Source organism: Lepidochelys olivacea, assembly GCF_965140295.1.
Source record: "Lepidochelys olivacea isolate rLepOli2 genome assembly, chromosome: 12".
In the NCBI taxonomy this organism is placed as follows: Eukaryota; Metazoa; Chordata; order Testudines; family Cheloniidae; genus Lepidochelys; species Lepidochelys olivacea.
Window position 1 is genome coordinate 2,795,020 of NC_140422.1, and position 20,978 is coordinate 2,815,997.

Sequence of the window (20,978 nt, forward strand, 5' to 3'; positions counted from 1 at the left end):
GCTAGGGTCCCTGTCAGAGTTCATCTCCCATGATGCATCACAATCTCTCCTTTTGGAGACAGGAGGCAGTGCACCCTGGATGTGGTGCATAATGGAAGATGTAGTCCAGTTCAGGATCCTGTCCCTTAAAGACAAATGGGGACACAAGGTAACCAAGCTACAACTCCCATGAAGCACTGTGACAGAATATACAAGAGGTTTTTCGCAGGAGTGGGTGGCTGAGATTCTGTGGCCTGTGTTGTGCAGGAGGTCGGACTAGATGATCATAATGGTCCCTTCTGACCTTAATATCTACGAATCTATGAATCCATGTTCAGACATTTTGGGTTTTTGACAAAAATTGACTTTTCCTGCAGAAAGCAGACGCTTTTCTCAGAATGTTTTGTTTAGTCCTAAACCCAGTTTTCCATTGAACAGAAATTTTTCGACCAGCCCTAATTTCTAGAGTGCCTATCACCATATCTAGGCAGCAATACAAGCTAACAACCAGGATTCCCCTTTTGGTCATTTCACACAGTTACTGCAGCTTTTCACACCTGTATTCACATGATTTTAAATAGCACTTGAAAGGGTGTTTTATCCTTGGGCATAGACACAGAAGGGGTACAGCTTTGTTTGAAAGAAAAAATCGAGCTTCATCGGTGGAAGACTGTCCTGGCAGCTGGTGGCAGATGCTGGGCAGTCACTGCCAGGCAGCCCATGGGCAGAGCAGCGCAGGCCTGGCTGAGAGACTGGCAGGGAAACAGGGTGTAGGTGGACTGTTTTTAGGGGTGTATTCTCAGAGCCTCCTAGGGTGCTGGGGACACCAGCAGTAGAAATGGGAAAGAGAAAGTCTCATAGAAGAGATCGGCACAGTCCAGGTGCCTGGGATGAATCTGAGCTCTAGCTCTGGGGTAACTATGCAGCTTGCATCAGGATCATCAAGTAGATCTGACTCTCTTATGGATTCTTTGGGTTCCTGCTGTCCCATGGGACATTCACATAGTTACGTGAGTAAAAACTGCTGCCCTCCCTCCCTTAGCACCTGTAGTTTTAGAGCCAAAGCTGCCCCGGGATCCAGCTTCACAATGCACAAAATACAGTGCGGCCAGCAATGTAGGACTCACAGGATCTGTCTACACTGCAGTGCAAGCCCAGGGCTGGCAGAATTCAAGTCAGCAGACCCAGGGTTTGTTAACCTAGAGCTTGAGCAGCTACACCCATTTGTAACCCCAAGGTAGGAATTGTTTAACCCTAGGCCCCAGCCTGGGGCTCCAGCATCTACACTGCATTATGCGGGCTCCGTCCAGCCACCCAACTCCCGGACTTCCTAGCGCTCTCCTAAAACGTGGCCGCTCGTGGAGCAGTGTGGGGAAACTTGACAGTCCAGAGGTCACAGAGAGTTGACCCATGGGATTGTGGGATACTATTGGCAGATTCTCAGAGCACGAGTCCAGTGGGGCTGCATCTATGCTGCAAAGCAAGAGGGCTTGAACCCTAGGTCCCAGCTTGACTCAGGCTCGGACCCTCCACCCCCATGGTGTCCTGGGAGTCTGGGTCTGAGCCCTGGTTTAGTATGATTTGTGTGTGGACGGAAGGGGGGTAAAGTCTGAGTTCAAGCTCTGGGCTTACAATGCAGTGTATATGTACGCCCCCCCCCCCCAACACCTAACTCAGTGCCTGCTAATCGGAGCAAGGACACACACCTTTGTGTGACCCTGGGGCACAGCACAAGCTGGCTCCGGAAGAGGGCCTGTCCTGAGCACTGAGCTATGATTTCAGCTGGTGCATTTCTCTGTTTGGCTGCATGACAGAACAGGAACAGAAAGACGCCATTGCGAGGGAAAAGGCTCGTCTGCAGGAGATGGATGAGGAAGAGTACGATGCTCTCACTGAGGAGCAGAAAATTCAGTTTGATAACGAACTGCTCCAAGCGCTACGGGAGCGGAAGAAGAGGTGTGTGAACTGTCCCTGGACAGCCGCCTGGGAGTGCTACTCCACCCTCCACGTGGGACACTTCTGTGCTTGCCTGTTGTTTCTTTTCCTGCGCCATGCACTGACACTACCTGCTTTTCAGTTGGTTTGTCTGGTTTTACCAAGTAGGAGTCATGGTCCTGAGTGGGGGTGAGTGGGATGGCGGGGAGAGTAGCTCAGAAGAAACAGCAGGAAGTTCTGTTTCTCCTCAGTGGTTCAGGAAGTGGGAGGAGTAGCTCACAAGAGGTGATGGAGCCTCTGCTCTCACATAGTAGGAGACTTGTAAGGCCCAAATGACTCTCCTGCTTTTACCCATTGTGTAGGTTGTTGGCCAGAGGATAGCGTGCTGGATGGGGACTCGGGAGACCTTAATTTTAGTCTTGGCTAGGCTGCTGGGTAACCTTGGCAAGTGACTTCCCCTTTCTGTGCCTCAGTTTCCCCATCTGTAAAATAGGGATAATGATACTGACCTTCCTGTGTAAAGCACTTTGAGACCGGCTGATGAAAAGTGCTGGATAAAACTATGTATTATTGTGCTTTAATAATCCTAAATTAAGGACAACACTGAAAATTCAACTGTAACTCTTCTAGAGACACAGAGAGCTCCTCCTATTCCTTGAAAATCACATATGAACTATATTGGCTCAGTTTCACTGTTCTTTTCACAGTAGAGAAGTCCCTACAATGCTATTTGCATAGTACCCCTCTCATTGACTTAATATGCGTAGTGACACTGGCCATAAATATTAACTGTAGCCAAAGGGGTGTGACATAGAGAATTAGGTTCTGATTCAGGTAATCATCCTTATTCAGTAGGGACGCTTATGCATATGCTTAACTTTAAGCATGTATTTAAATCAGTGGGACTCAGGGTCATGCTTAAAGTTAGGTACATACTTGAGTGCTTTCCTCAGTTGAGGCCAAATTTTGTTTTCCCAAAGAGAAGAAAAATCAATGTGTTTGTTTTTAAATTGACATGAGCTCAGTTATATATTGTGTGGACTTCCAAGTGAATGGCTGCATTATTGACCTGGAAGCTCTGCAGACTACAGGAGGTGAGACTAGATGATCTGATGGTCTCTTCTGGCCTGAGAATCTATGGAGCAAGGCCTCAAGTTCAGACTGGTGTTCTAAGAGCCTAGATTTCCTAGGGCTGCGGCAGAGCTGAGAGTTTATGATGAGTGAGTTTTCTGTCTGCTTTACTGAAGGGAGCTGGAGAAGTTGGCTCGAGAGCTCGAGGAAAAGAAGCACCAGCAGGAACTGGAGCGTTTGCGAGAAGAGGAAGAGATGAGGAAGAAGACCAAGCGGTGGAAGAAGGATTCTGGAAAAGAGAAAGATGAGGCCTTGGGAAAGAAAAGCCAGCTGGGAGGCAAACAGGTATGTGGTTGGGCTAATAAAGATGTTTAACTCTGTCTCTGCACTGACCCTGTCATGTGACACAAGCCAGCACCACAGCAGCTGGAGGTTCAATCGCATGTAATTTGCTAGGCCAGGGAATCCGTAGCTCATGATGAATATATTACATGGATCTGTTCTTGAAGGCTGTTGGGAAACTTGAGCTCGTGCACCGCACTGTGCTCTCTCAGTCAGTGCATTTCCCAGTTGAAGCATAGGACCCCTGGTCTCTGTAGACCACACTGAGTTCTAGTTCATTTCCAGGTGCAATTGCTCTGGTTGGTTTTGACGTAGAAAGTGCATGTGCTTTTAGTCCCTGGTATGTTGGAGCTCACCTTTTCTGCTCATTTTGCATGGTGACATCTGATCTGCTGTTCGTGACAAGCCATAGATTCATACAGCTTTGGGCTGGAAGCACTGGACAGTGCTCAGCTTCCCGCCATGGTCTGACAGGGTGTTGGAGTTCCCTCCCCACTCTGAACTCTGGGGTACAGATGTGGGGACCCCATGAAAGATCCCCTAAGTTTATTTCTACCAGCTTAGGTTAAAAACTTCCCCAAGGCACAAATTCTTCCTTGTTTTTGGACTGTGTTGCTGCCACCATCAAGTGAGTTAGACAAAGATTCAGGAAAAGGACCACTTGGAGTTCCTGTTTCCCTAAAATAGCCCCCCAAGCCCCTTGTCCCCCTTTCCTGGGGACGCTTGAGAATAATATACCAACCAAATAGGTAAACAAGGTGAGCACAGACCGGACCCTTGAGTTTTTAGGACACTAAAAACCAATCAGATTCTTAAAAGCAGAACTTTATTATAAAGAAAAAAGTAAAAGAAGCGCCTCTGTAAAATCAGGATGGAAGGTAATTTTACAGGGTAATAAATAGATTTAAAACACAGAGGATTCCCCTCTAGGCAAAACTTTAAAGTTACAAAACACAGGAATAAACCTCCCTCTTAGCTTAGGGAAAATTCACAAGCTAAAACAAAAGATAATCTAACGCATTTCCTTGCTTTACTTACAATTTTTGTAATCTTAGATGCTTATTTCCCTGCCTGGTCCCTCTCTCTGTCCCAAGAGAGCACAACAAAGAGAGCACAAATTTGAAAGGATCTTCTTCCTTTATTGGTCCTTTTGGTCAGGTGCCAACAAGGTTATTTGAGCTTTTAACCCCTTGCAGGTAAAGGAGGGATTTTATGCTACCCTTAGCTGTATGTTTATGAGACAGGGCCAGAATCACTTTACATTCAGGATATGCTGCCAGGTCTGTATATTCACTAGAGCCCGATTGTCAGAGGTGCTGGGCACACACTCGTCACATTGACTTAATTGAAGTCTCCTGCAGGAGAGAGTAATTTTGTCAGAAACCTGGGCTTGTCCAAACCACTACCCTCATTGCTGGCATCTCGAACTCAGACACAGGAGAAAGCAGTAGCCTTCCCATTAAGAGATGCTGAGGATATCATTATGCAGGGGATGCAATAGCCCTTGCACACTTGTTGTGGGAAGGTTCTGTATCAAATAAGCTAGATTGGAATCTCTTCGGCACAGTGCCCAAATCTTTGTTCTGTGTCTTTGCCGTGCCTAGCACAATGAAGTCCTGGTCCATGCCCATGACTCCTAGGTGCTACGGTAATACAAATAATAAGCTATGAGTTAGTACTTAAACATGTTCCCTTCCTTTTCCATAATCCTGATCTTATAGGGTGCCAGTATCTCCACCGTCAATAGGTCGGACCTCAGGCTGAATGAAGGGGTGGAGAGGAAAGTGTCTATGAGAGAGCGTCCAGATTCTGTGGCATGTGAGAAGGAGGACAAGAAAAAGCGGAGCAAACTCATTTTGCCAGACATCCTGCCACTAGGGCTGATGCCACCCTCCATCCCAGAGCAGGAGGAAATGGAAAAGGAGGTGGTAAGTGACAGTGAGAAGAACTTGACACAGAGGTTTAAAGTCTATGAGGCTGCGCAGAGGGAAATTGTCCAGATTCTGTCACTCTGGGACCGGGTGCAGGGTGTCCAACTGCCGCCCCCAGGCCTTGAGGAGACCCAGCATGAAGCAGAAGATCAGCGTCAGGCTCCATCTGGCCGCAAGGGCCGGAAGGACAGGGAAAGGGAGCGTCAGGAAAGACTGGAGAAGGAGAGAGCCGAGAGAGAACGGCTGGAAAAGGAGAGAGCTGAGAAGGAGCGCCTGGAAAAGCTAAAGGCACTGGAGGACTCTAAGGTGTCTGGGCTGGAGGGAGAAGGGGAAGAAGGAGCAGACAAAGACCAGGATGGAAAGAAAGACGTGGGGGTGCCATGCTTGGACTTCCAGGTGCTGAACTCAGAGGACTCCAGTGGGAAGAGGATCTTGGAGAGTGGCAAGCTGCCAGAAGTCGAACAGGTAAAACCACTGTCTCACATGGTGAGCAAGAGCATGTGTTCCTGGGCTCTGGAGCGCTCTCTCAGCCTAGGGTTGCAGTGGCAAAGCTCTAACGCGCGGCTATTCGTTACACACAGTAGCCTCCAGGCTCTGAAACTGGAGGCTCAGTTTTGCAAGGTTCTAATCACCTGCTGGGAGGTGATGGGAGTTGAGGGAGCTCAGCATCTTGCCGGATTGAGCCTAGTGAGGGTTGGGCAAATCACATAGCCTCTTTCTGCCTTGGTTGCCCTCGCTTGCGGGTGCTGATTCCCGCTATTAATAAAGTTTCAGTGCTGCGTGTCTGAGAAGCACCTCAGACTGAATAAGTACTAAGTGGTGTTCTCCAGTATTATCCCCATCTTTGTTCTTCCACTTTCATTTTTTTCCCCTCCTCTTTCTATTTCTCCTTTTTATTCTCCTGCCATCCTCTTTCCTTGTGTTTCTCTACTTTCTCTCCTCTCCTCTTCTCTGGTCCTGCCATCCTGGCTCCTCCTTTCTAATGGAATTATCAGCACCACAGAGTTAGTGGCAAATGGCACAAGAGCCTCCATGGGGCCACAGTGCTGAGCTCTGTAACTCTTCTCAGGGTAACTGACTATGCGAAAGATTTCTTCCCAGAGTCATGCAGGAAGGATTTCCACAGGCTGGCAATGCTCTGGGCCTTTTCCACTACACTTATGCAGCGAACCCACTGTCACACCTGTCTCCTGGGCAGCAGTTTAACGCTCCATTCCTCTCTGTAGAGGAAAGAGTTGGAGGTTAATGATTAAGGCTATGATTTAGTCAGGGGTATTTTTAGTAAAAGTCATGGACAGGTCACGGGCAATAAACAGAAAGTCCTGGCCCCGATCTGACCATGACTTGTACTATATTAATATGCCCGACTAAACCTTAGGTGCTCTGGAAGGGCTCCCACCGCTGCTGCTCTGATGTGGGGGCTCTGGCATGCCACCGCTGCCGCTCAGAGTGGAGGGCGGCCTGGGGCACCGCTGCTGATGCCCCGGGGTGTGGGGCTACTCGGGGCCCTGCCGCTGCTGCTCAGGGTCGGGGGTGGCTCCGGGCAGAGGGCAGCTCAGAGTCCTGCTGCTGCTGGAGGGGGGCGGCCCGGGTACCGCTGCTGCTCCTGGACTGCTGCTCCGGGGGAGCACCCGGTACCAGCTGCCTGGGGCCACCTGAGCAGCTGAGGCGGCCCTGGGATCAGCCACATGGGCCACTGCAGAAAACACAGAGGTCCGAGAAAGTCATGGAATCCATGACTTCCATGACCTCTGTGAAAGTCTCACAGCCTTATTAATGATGAATGAGGCATTAATGAAAGGCTTTCTCTCATGGCTTAGATCCTGGATAGCTTGGGGCTCGGTCCCTCAGGGCCACCCATCCCTCCGACCGCCTTTTTCTCCGTGATTCCCTACCCAGAGAAGCGGATGGCTCCTGTGGCAGGAGAAGCTCTCAAGCACTTCACCTTCGTTGTGCCCGAAGATATGAATATGGATGAGGAAAAGAAGGATGCAGAGGGCAGTGCAGATGCTTCTGTCACTGTCCCTGTGGTGAAGGTACAGGGCTAAGTGGAAATGTTGCTTTGCTGTCTTTTGCAGAAGGTCCCACGGTGATGGGAATGATCATGCTGGTGAGCTGCAACACCTGACCATAAAATGAAATTAGCAGCGGAGAAATGACATGTCCCTGTGTCTAGGAAGATTTGGACTGACATCAGTCTCTAACCATATGCTGTGTTTGTACAGTGCATTGCACAATGCGGTCCTGCTCCCTGACTGGGGTCCTGGGTGTTGTGGTAATGCAATTAATAAATAATAGTAAACCTTAAGGCCGACATTTTCTGAAAGGTGTGTGTACTTGTGCACCTGATTTGCACACACTGTTACCAGGACTTCACACACAGCTGACCCGTGGCACTTCCAACTGGTCAGTTCCACAGGCAGTGTTCCTGATCCCTTGTAGAGTCATGGTAGTTGCACGTGTAGATTAGATGCACAGTTGGATGTGAACATGTTTGTGAACATGTTCGCCATGCTGTTTCCTACCCACTGCCCCTGACATTGCTAACTTCTAAAGAACAACAGCTCCCTTGTTTGCTTTGAGGGTTAGTGTTGACTTGTGAACCTGAACTTGGGCCTTAGCTGATTTAAAAACAAAACAAAACCCTCTTTTCAATTTTCCTTTAAATAAAGAATCATTTTCATTGCGGCTCAGTTCAGAGCACAGGGGGAAAATCCGTGTCAATCAGCAAAGAAGGGGAAGAGATGGAAGGGGAAGAAAAGCCTTTGATAAGACTATTATAAAGCATGAAAAGCAACAAACTAACAAACCCAATTGTTGTGATTAGAATTTTACAGGCATTTCACAAGGAGAGATTTCCTTGATGAAATAAAAAAAACAAACAACAAAGGATCTAAATCCTATGCAGAAAGAAGCCATTAATCCTGTGTAGGGTGGATGCTCGTTACTTGTTATCTGTCGCATTGAACATGCTGGAGGCCTTATCGCAGGGACTTAGGGCTAAGGCACATGGTGACCCTAACCATGGACTCCTGCACAAATAAGACCCTTGCCTCCATTCTTGGCTTTTCTTTCATCTCGGTGCCATTGCTCTTGGATCGGCGCTGTGGCGCCTTGGTAGAGTACTTGGCTGCCTCTTCTTTGGGTCTCCTGAGCTATTTCTGACTGTCCTTCCTGCCCTCGCTCTGGGTTGCAGGAAGAACAGATCACCCCAACCAGAGGCAGACTAAAGAAGGACAAACCAGAGCCCAGCCGTGAGGCTCAGAAGGACAAGCGCAGCACAGGCCGCAAGAAGGGTCTTCAGGGGCCAGGCCCTGGGGCACTGGTACCACTCTCAGAGCCGGATCAAAGCAACTTCATTGGGGAACAATCCCAAGAAAAGATCCTCAGGTGAGCTACCAAGCAGCTGAGCCTGACGCCTTCTAGCCGGGAGCCTGATTAGCATAAGCCAGAGAGACCGGAGACCAGTGATGTCCCTTCTGCCTTGGGGATTTGTAGGGGTCTCACTAGGCCACTCTGCTCACCCAGGACATGTCTCCCAGGCATACTGAACAGCAGTGGGTGCTACTCAGTGGAGAACGTGGATGATTCCATGTAGCAGGGAGGTGCTTAGGGCTCTTTGTTAGGGTTGCCAGGTATCCAGTTTTCAACCAGAATGCCCGGTCGAAAAGAGACCCTGGCAGCTCTGGTCAGCACCACTGATTGGGCCATTAAAAGTCCAGTCATCAGTGCAGCAGGGCTAAGGCAGGGTCCCTGCCTGCTCTGGCTTCACATGGCTCCTGGAAGCAGTGGCATGTCCCTCTCCAGCTCCTACGTGTGGGTGCAACCAGGGGGCTCCACATGCCGTCCCCTCCCCAAGTGCCACCCCCGCAGCTCCCATGGGCTGGGAACCTGCAAATGGGGCAGGGAACAAAGCCGCCTAGCCACACCTCTGCATAGGAGCCAGAGTGGGGACATGCCACTGCTTCCAGGAGCTGCTTGAGGTAAGCGCTGCCCATAGCCTGCACCCCTGACCCTCTCCCGTGCCCCAACCCCCTGCCCCAGCCCTGATCCTCCTCCTGCACCCTGAACCCCTCATTTCTGGCCCAACCCTGGAGCCCTCACCCCCTTCCGCACCCCAACCCCCTAAGTCAGCCTGGTGAAAATGAGCGAGTGAGTGAGGGTAGGCGGGGGGGGTATGGAGTGAGTAGGGGTGGGGCCTCAGAGAAGGGGTGGGGCAAGGGTGTTTGATTTTGTGCGAGTAGAAAGTTGGCAACCCTATTCTGTGTATGTCTCATTCTTATGCTGGATCAGTCTGTTGCTCCCTCCTTAGCTGTGAGAGATGCAGAAAGAGTATAATCTCTTCACTTCCATGCCGGTGACAAGGCTGGGCCATGTGTACAGGCAAGCAGGCCCACTCCCTATACGCAGCACAGACCGTGCCTTCTCCCAGCTCCTCCTCAGAGCAGATCACCTCACAGCGGGACTGCTGTTCAGATGGAGCCTCCTGTTCGCTGGGAATTCTCCTTCCTGGGTACAAAGGGCCAGCACCAGACCCATCCCAATAGGTGCATTCTTCCTGCACGTATTGGGAAGGTTTATCAGAAGTCCTGAGGTTAATACTTCTCCCTTGGCTCCTCTGAAATAAACAAAGACACTGAAAATAACTATTCTTCACCTCCTACCAACCTGCCCAGCTCCCACCAGTCAGGGCAGTGCCTTGTAGCACATCCTGTAGATCACCCAACGCAGACTGTCAGACTGGCTGTGAGAGCAAATTGCTATGGTCCCGAAGACCCTCTGCTGAGAACGCCATCCCTCCAGTGGGTCATGGGAAGAGATGGCCCCTCGGGCAGCCGGGATCCAAACGCCACAGGGATCAGTATTCAAAGTGAACCCCTTGAATTTCTCTGGGAAGCAAAGAGGAAGCCATTGTCAGAGATCTAGTGTAATGTCACTGAGCCAGGGAGCAGCCACGCTCTGCACTAGCAGCGGTCTCTGGCTAGGCTTCAGGGGTGGCGCGTGTAGAGCACATGGTAGGAACCCAGTATCACAGTCACAGATATGGTGGCATGTTCTGCTCTAACAGGCGAGACACCTGAGTGTCCACATTTCTGTGGAGAGTGCGAGTTCCTGACCCAGAAGCCAGTCTGGCAGGGTTCCTATGATTTTATGTTCTACAAGTTACCCCACCTTTCTCAGTGTCTCGCCCTGTCGGGTGTCTGAAGCACATAAAGGGTTCTCTCTCACCGCCAGGCTGAGCAGCTTCCGCTGGACGGTGCCTGCTGACGGAGAGGTTGTCATGAAGATACACTTCTCCTCCACCGTGGCAGGGCAGTTTGATCAGACCCTGAACTTCGAGATCCTGGGCACACGCCGGCAATACCAGCTTTACTGCCGAGGCACCTGCACTTACCCTACCATCAGCCAGGACCCCAGGTCAGCACCTGCATGCCTGGTAAAGCTGCTGGGCTACTCTTCTGAGCAGGTTCCCTGAGGTCTAGAGGGAGCCTGAGCTGCTGAATCTGACACCACCTTCCCGCCTCCCCCATCAGTGTAGAGTCCCTGTCGACTCTGACAGTGGGGAAGCTGTGGCAGCTCACCAGGGCCCTGGGTGATCACTCAGGTGACCAGCTCCTGCTGCCACAGCATCGCTGCCACCAGTAAGTGAGCTGGTTAGTCACCTGTGTCGCACCCCGACTGCAGCGGAAGCATCCTCTTCGTTGTTGTAATTCACGTGCCAAGGGGCCAGAAGGCAGGAGAGTAGGAAGTAAAGCACAAAATCAGAGGAGAAGAGAATAGGCAAGTTAAAGTGGGACACCCCAGCTCTAATTTACACCGCGTTCCAGCTTCTGAGTGTTTGATCTCCCTGGCCTATCAGTGAGTGGTGTAAGTCAGTGGTTCTCAAACTAGGGGTGCTGCTTGTTCAGGGAAAGCCCCTGGCGGGCTGGGCTTTGTTTACCTGCCGCGTCCACAGGTTCGGCCAATCGCAGCTACCACTGGCCGCAGTTCGCCACTCCAGGCCAAGGGGGACTTCGGGAAGTGGCGCGGGCCGAGGGATGTGCTGGCCGCCCTTCCCAGAGCCCACATTGGCCAGGCAAGGCGAACCGTGGCCAGTGGGAGCTGTGATCGGCCAAACCTGCAGACGCTGCAGGTAAACAAACCGGCCCGGCCCGCCAGGGGCTTTCCCTGAACAAGCGGCGCCCCTAGTTTGAGAACCACTGGTGTAAGTAATGGAGTCTAAGAGTAACTGAGTCGGGGGGAGCTGGTTACAATAAGGCTAAAGGTTGAGGGTAGGTGAGACCCAAACACCTCCACATTACAGGGCTGAAGCCTTGAGCTGTCTGGGATTTAAATAAGTCGAGGGGAACACAAGTAACTACTTATGTGACCCCCAGTATCTGAACACCTCACGTTCTTTCATGTATCTATTCTCACAACATTCGTGTGAAGTGCTATTGCCCCATTTTATACATGGAAGTTGAGGGCAGAGTCTAGAGTTAAACCCAGGTCTCTGAGGCCCTAGGTTAGTGTAACCGCTGTCCTAACCAGCCGCCTTCTCTAGCTGCTTCCGACACTCACCTTTTAACCATGTTCTCCCAGCTTCAGGGAGCACCCATATCGTAACTGGTCTCCTGCTTAGATGAGGTTCAAGGGAATCCAACCTGCACCACTCTTTCCACATCACTTCTGATGAATCCCAATTACCAGCTGAGTACTTAGGACACAGGGACAGGGAACAGAAACGCAAAGACAGGAGAGTTTTACTGTATAGGAATGGATGAACCTTGCATGGGACAAGTGGTGGATTTGTGGTCACCTTCGCATGGGAAAGAGCCTGCTCCCTGGCCTTGAGTACATTCAGCATGAGCCTCCAGGCAATGTCAGTTGTTGTGTGGGAGGAGCGTGATGTCTCTTCTCAGCGAGATGCGGGATAGAACTGGAGCAGGAAAGAGGCTTGGCCTTATGCTGGTAGGGCAGGGAGGGAGGATAGAGGATTTAATATCATCCTCCATGCCTGGGCTTGATTCTGCTCTTCCTGAGGGCGCTAAGGGTTACAGGAAACCTGGAAAGTCTGTTCTGTGGAGGATTTTTGATAGCTTGAAGTTTGATTTTGTTCTGATTTGAACTGAAAACCAAACATCTCCAAATTCTTGGTGACAAAGAATGAAGACTCCGCTCTGGAGCAGGCTACATGGAAGCCAGGGCTGCCAAGGAGTTGGGTGGGTAAGCTGTCAGGAAACCACACGTTTTGATTTCATTGCATCAGCAAATTCAGACGAGAGAATGTTTCACCAAAATTTTTCCAGCTACCTCTAGCTACAGGCTTGTTAGCTTCTGCAGCTCCTCACACCAGTCTGCTTTTCTGCTACAGGGTGGTATTTCCTCATCGGAGGAAGAATGCGAAGCCTGACGACATCCTCTTCAAACAGTATGTGATGAGCTCAGGGGTGTTCCACTTCGGCCCCTTGCTCTGTGGAAAGTCGAGAGACAGGTACCAACAAAAGGAGCAAAGGTCTAGTCTCCTAGCACGGCTGCATGTTAGTTTGTTTTGTAGGTTATAGCTATGCTAGAAAGTTTTACTTTTGCTGCCGACGTTGTTACATCAGTAGAGCACATGCACACGTGGCTGTTTTTGCCAGTGCTGTGCATACTCACCCCGAGAGGCTGTAAGCAAAACCACAGACCATAAAGAAGGCCTACAAGGTTTTGTGACAAAGTTCCTGCTCTACCTTGGTGGGTCTTGCACTTATTGGCGGATTTGCTCGCCTTGGAGCTTCACGGCAGCCCTCAGCTTGGCCGTTTTTCTGAACCCACAGTCCAGGTCGACTCCTCCTGTGTCTGACCAGGAGTTGGGAGGATTTGGGGGGAACCCGGGCCCGCCCTCTACTCCGGGTTCCAGCCCAGGGCCCTGTGGAATGCAGCTGTCTAGACTGCCTCCTGGAACAGCTGTGCGACAGCTACAACTCCCTGGGCTACTTCCCCATGGCCTCCTCCCAACCCCTTCTTTATCCTCACCACAGGACCTTCCTCCTGGTGTCTGATAATGCTTGTACACCTCAGTCCTCCAACAGTCCAACGTTCTCACTCTCGGCTCCTAGTGCCTCTTGCTTCCAGCTCCTCACACACACACCACAGACTGAAGTGAGCTCCTTTTTAAAACCCAGGTGCACTGATTAGCCTGCCTTAATTGATTCTAGCAGCTTCTTGATTGGCTGCAGGTGTTCTAATCAGCCTGTCTTAATTGTCTCCAGAAGGTTCCTGATTGTTCTGGAACCTTCCCTGTTATCTTACCCAGGGAAAAGGGACCTACTTAGCCTGGGGCTAATATATCTGCCTTCTATTACTCTCTTATAGCCATCTGGTCCGACCCTGTCACAGTTTTTAGTTGTTGCTGTTACTGGGCAGGGAGAGTGATTTATGCTGTGGTGTTGTTGTTGTTTTTAACATTAAAAAGTCAGTTCTCTTCTGCTTGGGAACTCTGTGGATGACTGGAGAACTAGTGGTGTTTTGTTGTCCCATGTAATTGAAATCTAAGCAAGTGACAGCCAAAGGGGATTTTTAGTCCAATTGTTTTAAGATGCTTGCTTTTTCTTCTGTTTCTTTAACCATTTAACGCCAACGCCTATTTCACACGTTGGAGAAAAGGGAGCCTTTCTCCAGGATTCAGCATTTCCTCCCCCACCCCTTTCAGTTAAGGTAGGAACACACACCTGAGACATCCAGCAAAACAGGGAACACAAGGAAATGTCCTGGTATTTCTCAGGTGAAAACCAATCAGAAAAAGTGAACTAGTTTTAAACTATCTTAAAAACCCCATCAGACCTTATTTATTACTCAGAAAGAAGCAAAACAAATGAACAAAAAAAGCCACAAGCCAGATCAATTTTTGGCACTTCTTCAAATGGCCTCTGCAGAGACAATTGATCCTACTCGCCTGACGCTGCAGAGGCCGCTTACAGCACTCGGGTACAAGGAAGTAACCCTCAGGTTTATAATGTTCCTTATACCAATGATGATTGTGATGGGACTATTTTATAACTTGTGTTAACAGGATATGGTGTGTGAACAGATGCATGAAAGGAGGTGCTGTACATATGGCATAAGAAAGGACGAAGGTGCAGCACTTCCTATGGTCCGCTGTCTCTTCTACAGTGCATTTCATTTGCAGATACAAGGCCCTCCGATACCCCAACAACTCCGAGAAGATAACCATCCTCAACTCATCCCCTTTGGAAGCGGAGGTATTTTTCTGCTTCCAGCATGACATCAAGGCAAATACATACCTCTTGGATCCTCCCACCATGATGCTGAAACCCAGTGAGAAGCAGGTAGGAGACAAACAGGTATCGCAGTCTCAAGAGATCTGGGAGCCATTTTCCCCTCTGAATGAATGCCCTGTTCTCTCTCTCCTTCTCTCTGGGGTGCCGTGCCAGGAGCTGAGCATATGGGCGTACCCCACCGCACCTGGCATATTTGATGACAGCATCGTCTGCTGTATTAAAGAGAATCCAGAGCCAGTGGTCTTCAGAATCTGCTGCCAAGGAGTGCGTCCTGAGCTGGAGCTCGACCGCAAGCAGTTGCATTTTGAGAAGCTGCTGCTGCACAGGTTGGGATTCCGAAGGGCAGTCAGAACATAGTCTGGAGCCTACTCTTCAGGCCAGGCCTTGTTTGGTTTTTCCGAGTTGCTTATTTTGACTCAAGGACTTGCCTTTTATCTCCAGTTTCTCTTCTTATTCATTCCGGGTATGTGTACGCTGCAGCTGGGAGGCGTAATTCCTGGCACTGGTGGACACTCGTGCTCTAGGTCTGCTCAAGCTAGCACGCTGAATACAGCAGTGTGGCTGGGACAGCATGAACGGGTCACCCAGGGGGTCGGGCAGGATTGGACTCAGGCGGTTAACCTGTGCTGCTTTGGCCACGCTGCTATTTGTAGGCACTAGCGAGAGCAGAGCTAGCATGTGGCGGTGTCCCCACGCGGGGAACCACACCTCCCCACTGCCCGGTAGATGTATGCTCACGGCGAGGGCAAAGCTGATAGCCCGTGGCTCTTCACGGCACCCTGCCTGCCGTTACTGCGTAGTTTAACTGGTATATTGGGGGGCCAAAGCACGAGCGCGCATGCTGAAGCCTGTTCCTGGCTCACTGGTTCTGTCCCCTCCCTTGGAGGGCTACCTAGGCTGCAGGTTCCGGGACAGGACAGGACAGGCTAGCTTAATGGGGGAGCTCCAGCTGCTACTGTCTGCTGTGGTGACCTGAGCACAGGAGCTGCAGCCATGTGGCTGCTCTGGTGCCTCCCAGCTGGGGCTGCTGCTGCAGCTGAGGGGACACCACACGCCGGGCTCCCACTCCCCCCCAACAAACATTCCTGTATCTCCTTCCCTTCCCTCCCATCTCCCTTCCCCTCCCAAGCTCATACCCCTCCCCCTACTCCCACATCTCTTTCTCTTTCTCCTGCCCTATCCCCCACTTCCCCCGTCTCTTCTCTGCATCCCCCCATGGTTGCACAGGAAACAGGCAAACAATAGGACCCAGGAGGCATCAAGGTAGCAACCTGGAGCATCTGCTCCATCCTGCTCCCCACCCTGGCCAGGCTGCCCAGCTTGCTCCACTTGGCTGCGGGGTGCTCAATGCTCACAGAAATGGAGGGGAGTGGCACGCGAGCCCCATGTGCCCCCCTCTACCCCCCAAACTGCGCCCATGTTTAGGCTACACATTTTTACCCTTTGGGCTGGACTCTTTAAGCAGTCAGTGATATTGGGACTTTTCACAAGTCTCTGCATTGGCTGCACCAATATGTTCCATGCTGCAGCTCCCAAGGGATTACTCCTGCATTTTAGCGCCTTATTTTCCAGTGAGACTGCAGTGCTCCTGCCAGTTGCCCGTCCTTTAGCACCCTTCCTCCAGCGAGGCCCATGTCCCAGGGAACAGAAGGGATCCGTCTTCGCTTGTCTGGGTTGCTGTAGCTCAGTGCTCAGCTCTTCCACCTTCTCACAGCCACCTCTAGGCTTGCAGCGTCTAACAGACCAGAAAGTGAGCCGTCGGGCTCCGCTCTGGCTTCTCCTTTACACCCATTGCAGGTCACCCTGGAGGCAGGGCTGTTTTCCTGCTCACCAGCCAGGACTGGAGCATGTTGACTCATTGCACGCAACTTGTCATCCCACGCCTCCTCAGCAAATCTGCCCCTCCACCTTCCTACGATTGAACGAGTCTTTATCTTAAGCTTCTAACTCTAAATCCCACAAGTTCGAGTGATTAAATGTCACAGTAAAACAGTCAGAGAGATCGGAGAAACGTAGGGGAGGAAGGGACCTTGAGAAGTCATTTAATCCATCCTCCCATGCTGAGGCAGGATTACGTATACGTAGACTATCTGGCATCAGTCCACTTCTCATTCCCTGTCCTCCCATGAATATCGATGAATACTTTCTGGTGCACCTGTTCCTAACTAGGGCTCTGGATGTGACCCACACTCATGCTGGTTCATCAGAATGACCCCCGTGCCCCCACTCCTATGAGTAGGAATGGAGCTAGTTAAAATGATCCAAGCATGTCAGATGTTGATCTGCTACTTAAGTTCTTATTTTGCTTGTGTTCATTGTAACTAAAACTCTGTGATTCTCCCCAAAGCTTGAACTTAAGGTTCTGGCACATGCAAAGTAAGAAAGAACTGAATATGGTTAAATCCTGTGGGTCCAGCTGGATCGGTGTGATTTTTATAGGCCACGTGAGACTGGATTGGCCTGGGCCCCATTCAAATGCAAAACTAAAATGGCTGCTTTGGCAGCAACAGCTGAGTGTCTTCCTCTCCTTTTAGAAAGGACACCAAGATGCTTTTCCTGAGAAACACCTCCCCGCTGCCTGTAGCCTGGCGGCTCAGCGGCCTGGAGAACCTGGGGGATGATTTCTCTGTCTCACATGACCAGGGCTCCATCGGTCCCCGCTCAGAGTACTGCCTGCAGCTGCATTTTAAGGCTACAAAACCTCTCAACATTAAGAAGGTCATCCGACTGGAGGTGAGGCAGACCCTTCCCTCCCCAGCACCTGCAAACCCAGGAGCCCAGCCTTCCCACTCTTTGGAGGGCATTAGTGAGGCCCTAAGTACACTAAGGTTTGTACTTGGCAGTTACCACCGATGGCAGGTGAGATGGGTGGGGCAGTGGTGACCACGTGTTGTGAATGACATAGCCTCCTACCTGCAAGGAGCACTTCTGCTAGCTCCCCTCCCCACCCCAGCTCTGGCCTTTCTCCAAGGGACCAGCTTGTAGAAGGGTAAGACCAGCTTGTAGATGGCTGCCTTACTGGTTACTTCCAAGTAACCAGTGAGGCAGCCATCTTGTATCTGAGGCACTGCTGGGTAAGCGAGGTGTTATGGGCTGGGGAGGTAGCACCTGCAGGCAGCTGGACAGATGGCCATTTTTGGACATGTTTCCATTGCTTTTCTTTATTTGAATCAAAATATTCCAGTGTATCCTGGAGCATCCGAGTCTCACAAATCCCCAATGGGCTGGCCCAGCTGGACCAGTTTGGAGCAGCCCCAGTTCCCACCAGTCAGCTGGGGCTAAAGCCTGGATGATAGAGCCATCCAAGAACAAATCCAACCCCCTCACCCCCGAGGCAGGTTGGTTCAGGTCAAGGGAGCAGTGACTGGGCTGATTCAGGCTTGCTGATATGGTGCTCTCCATTTGGCATTGGCTAGTCCCACTTGACACATCAGGAATCGCTCTAGGGTTCCTGCACAGCCTCTGCCACTTCCCTGCCAGAGAGTCCCATTGCAGGGCCCTGCTGGAAACAAGCTTGGTTTTGAAATGTAAATAGCAACAACTCACAGGAAAAAGGCACAATAAGGGAGTCCCTTTCCTACCTTCTACATTGCGGCAGGGCTGATGTTCAGAAGGGCTGCCTCATGAGCTTGGCTGGGGGTTGTTAGGAACATCTCTTATTGCAGACTATGCTGGTAACCATAAACAGCATCATTAGTAGTGAGTTTCTCATGCTGGAAGGGTGGAGAACTAGGCTGATGTTTCACACAGCGGGAGAATCCTTTTGGGTCATCCCAGGAGGTTAGCAGGGTAGGAAAAGCCTTGCAGCTGGATGGCTGCTGGTGCTGGAATCTGATGGCAAAGAAGGAGGTGGGTGCCGTTGGCAGTATGAAGAACTCGTGATGTTCATCAGCAGAGGTCAGAGGTGCTCTGAATGACAGCTGTTTATTTGTTGCCTCAGGTTTCAGACATGGAAAACATCCTGGGGATTGTTCAGTACGAAAATATCCAAGTCCTTGCCGAGTCCTATGATGTTGCTCTGGACATCAGCTTCCCCAAAGGTCAGTCTTTGTCCCCCACACTCAGGATTGCCTGGCTGGATCAGTAAGAAGAATTAAGGTTGCCCTCAGTAGGCACAGGGTCCAGATGTATAACTGAATGAGGCAAGCATCCAGTAGAACAAATAGTCAGTGACCATGTCATTAAAGACTGTATCATGATATGTACACACCAAGGCGATGAATTAAGGTCACCTTAATACTGGCATTTCCTAACTTTTGAGTACTTGACTTCACCTTAGCCTTCTGTTAAAGCAGCTTTTTTGTATGCAATTTATTTTATTTGTTGAGATGGAAACCAAAATAACAATAAGCCTGTACAAAAACATTTCCAGCTTTCTGACATGTAGGCTATCTAAGCAGGCAAGTCTGCACTGCTCGCAGACTGGAGAGTGACATATACTTTTCAGCATGTAGCACTGCAAGGAAATGAAAATGACAATGTTTAGCCACTAAGCCATGCAGTTCTTCTCCATGTAACAAAAAGGGCTATAAAGCATCCCGGGGCTAATTTTGAGAATAAGACTTTCTCTGGAGGACTTTGACTTCCTGGAGAGTCAAATCTTGTGATTTGGAGGTGTGTTTCATGCAAGACCTGAGTATTCATCACCATCTCTCCTCCCACTTGTGGCTTTCTCTGCAGGTACAGATGGTGGTTTGGATTTCGGGATCATTAGAGTATTGGATGAAACTAAGCAAATGCTGTCCCTGAAGAACAAAGGAAAATATGAGATTGCATACAGGTAAACTACTATTTCAGCTGTGTGGTGTATAAGCATTTGATGTCCCCATGAGTCCAGTCTCTCATTCCGATATTCTCCTGGATATAATGGCTAGATCCCAATCAGGGTAAGTAGCAAAGCTCAGAGGTCACCACTTTCAAATATTCAACACCCCAACAAGTGTACTTTACACAGCGTGACAATTGAAGCAGAAACACAACAAAATGTAAATCATTCCCCAGTGGGCATGGCTGTGATTTATTTACAGATTTCAGAGGGGAGCGCTGAGCTCTATGGCTGAGTGCATGTGTCTGCACCCTCTCTGTTTGTCCCTGCTCTGGGACAGAGCAGTGCCCAAGGGCTCCCTCCCAGGAAACAACGTCTTTGGCCCCGTGGGCCTTCTGGCTGCAGCTCTCCAGCTGGGCACTACTCTGGGGTGCCTCAATGTCCATGCCACTTCCCCCAGTGGCTAATGGGGAGTGGGGGTGGGGGGAAGACTTGGACCTACCCACTACTCCAGGTCCCAGCCCAGGGACCCTTTAGATTGCAGCCATCTGTTGTGTCCCTTTAACTATGTCACACCGCTGCTCTAATTCCCTGGCCCTTTTCCCCACGGTGCCTTCACCCTTACCTTAGGGTCTTGTCCTAATGGAATCCCAGCAACCAGTTCAGGGCTCCTTCTTGCTCATCCCGGATTCTGGCAGCGCTGCCCTGTCTGGGGTTCTGCAGCTCCATCAGCCACACCCCAGCCACACTCCTACAGCTCCAGCAAGGAACTGAACTCCCTCTGGCCTGCAGCTCTTCTTATGCTTGGCTCTGGGTCCTGATTGGCTGTGCCCCACACAGCCACTCTAGGCAGCTTGGAAAACCCTCTCCACTATCCTTTTTGGGGGCGGGGTGTGGCAGGGCCATGAGGCCTCCACCAGAGGGCCTCGGAGGGTCTGGTATACCCCATCACAAGATGTCAGGGTTTTTTTTAAAAAAACTTCTATTTTGCAAAGCATGGGCACATTCTGCATCCTACAAATGAGGAAGTTAGGCATGAAAATGCAGATTACATGCACAGACAGGTGCATACAGAAAACGCAGACCCTTTGAAAATCTGGCCTTGGAAATAAATCAAGCTAAAGTCCACAACTTTAATTTCCATCTGGAATCTCTTGAACAAAGCTGAGTGAGATCTTAATGGCCGTTTCCACATTCCTAAGTGTCTTGTGCCAAGGCTCTTAACTGGGCTTCCTGGCTATGCGACTGGCTCTAGTGTCTTTAACCGAACAGGCCAATTCACAAAGAGTCTTTGTTTTGTCTCCATCCTTCAGCTTCACTCTAGAATCCCCTGAAGCCAACATGCCAAATTTGAACTCTGTCTTCAACATCCAGCCCCAGAAGGGGACTTTAGCTGCTGTTGACCGCCCCACTCAGATCCAGATCACCTTTCGGTCCAAGAAGGAAATAAAAATTGAAGACAAGCCTATCCTGTACTGCCAGGTGAGATGCCTGTAAAGACATTGGCACAGGCCAGGCTGTGATGGCTGTGACAGTAGCTAATGGTCCCCTGTGTCTTGTGATAGCTGTGATCTGTATATTCCTAGTCACACACAAGTGGGGATGCACTGGTTAACTGGGGGATCCAGTGCTACCATCCATGTATTTGTCAAAGCCTTTCATGATGTTCCTAAAGCATGGATGAGTATCCAC

The 20,978-nt window shown here is 50.4% G+C and overlaps 1 protein-coding gene across 1 annotated transcript in view; it reads left to right on the top strand.

Annotated features, from left to right (window-relative positions):
• The window catches only part of HYDIN (HYDIN axonemal central pair apparatus protein), a 454,160-nt gene that overhangs the window by 361,951 nt on the left and 71,231 nt on the right, over positions 1–20,978 (top strand). The window contains exons 44-56 of the mRNA XM_084644216.1: positions 1,794–1,935; positions 3,162–3,330; positions 5,049–5,723; positions 7,079–7,294; positions 8,455–8,648; positions 10,494–10,676; positions 12,613–12,732; positions 14,410–14,569; positions 14,675–14,847; positions 17,056–17,254; positions 18,462–18,561; positions 19,202–19,301; positions 20,600–20,768. Coding sequence (XP_084500342.1) covers positions 1,794–1,935; positions 3,162–3,330; positions 5,049–5,723; positions 7,079–7,294; positions 8,455–8,648; positions 10,494–10,676; positions 12,613–12,732; positions 14,410–14,569; positions 14,675–14,847; positions 17,056–17,254; positions 18,462–18,561; positions 19,202–19,301; positions 20,600–20,768 — 2,600 coding nt within the window. The remainder of the gene's footprint in view (positions 1–1,793; positions 1,936–3,161; positions 3,331–5,048; positions 5,724–7,078; positions 7,295–8,454; positions 8,649–10,493; positions 10,677–12,612; positions 12,733–14,409; positions 14,570–14,674; positions 14,848–17,055; positions 17,255–18,461; positions 18,562–19,201; positions 19,302–20,599; positions 20,769–20,978) is intronic.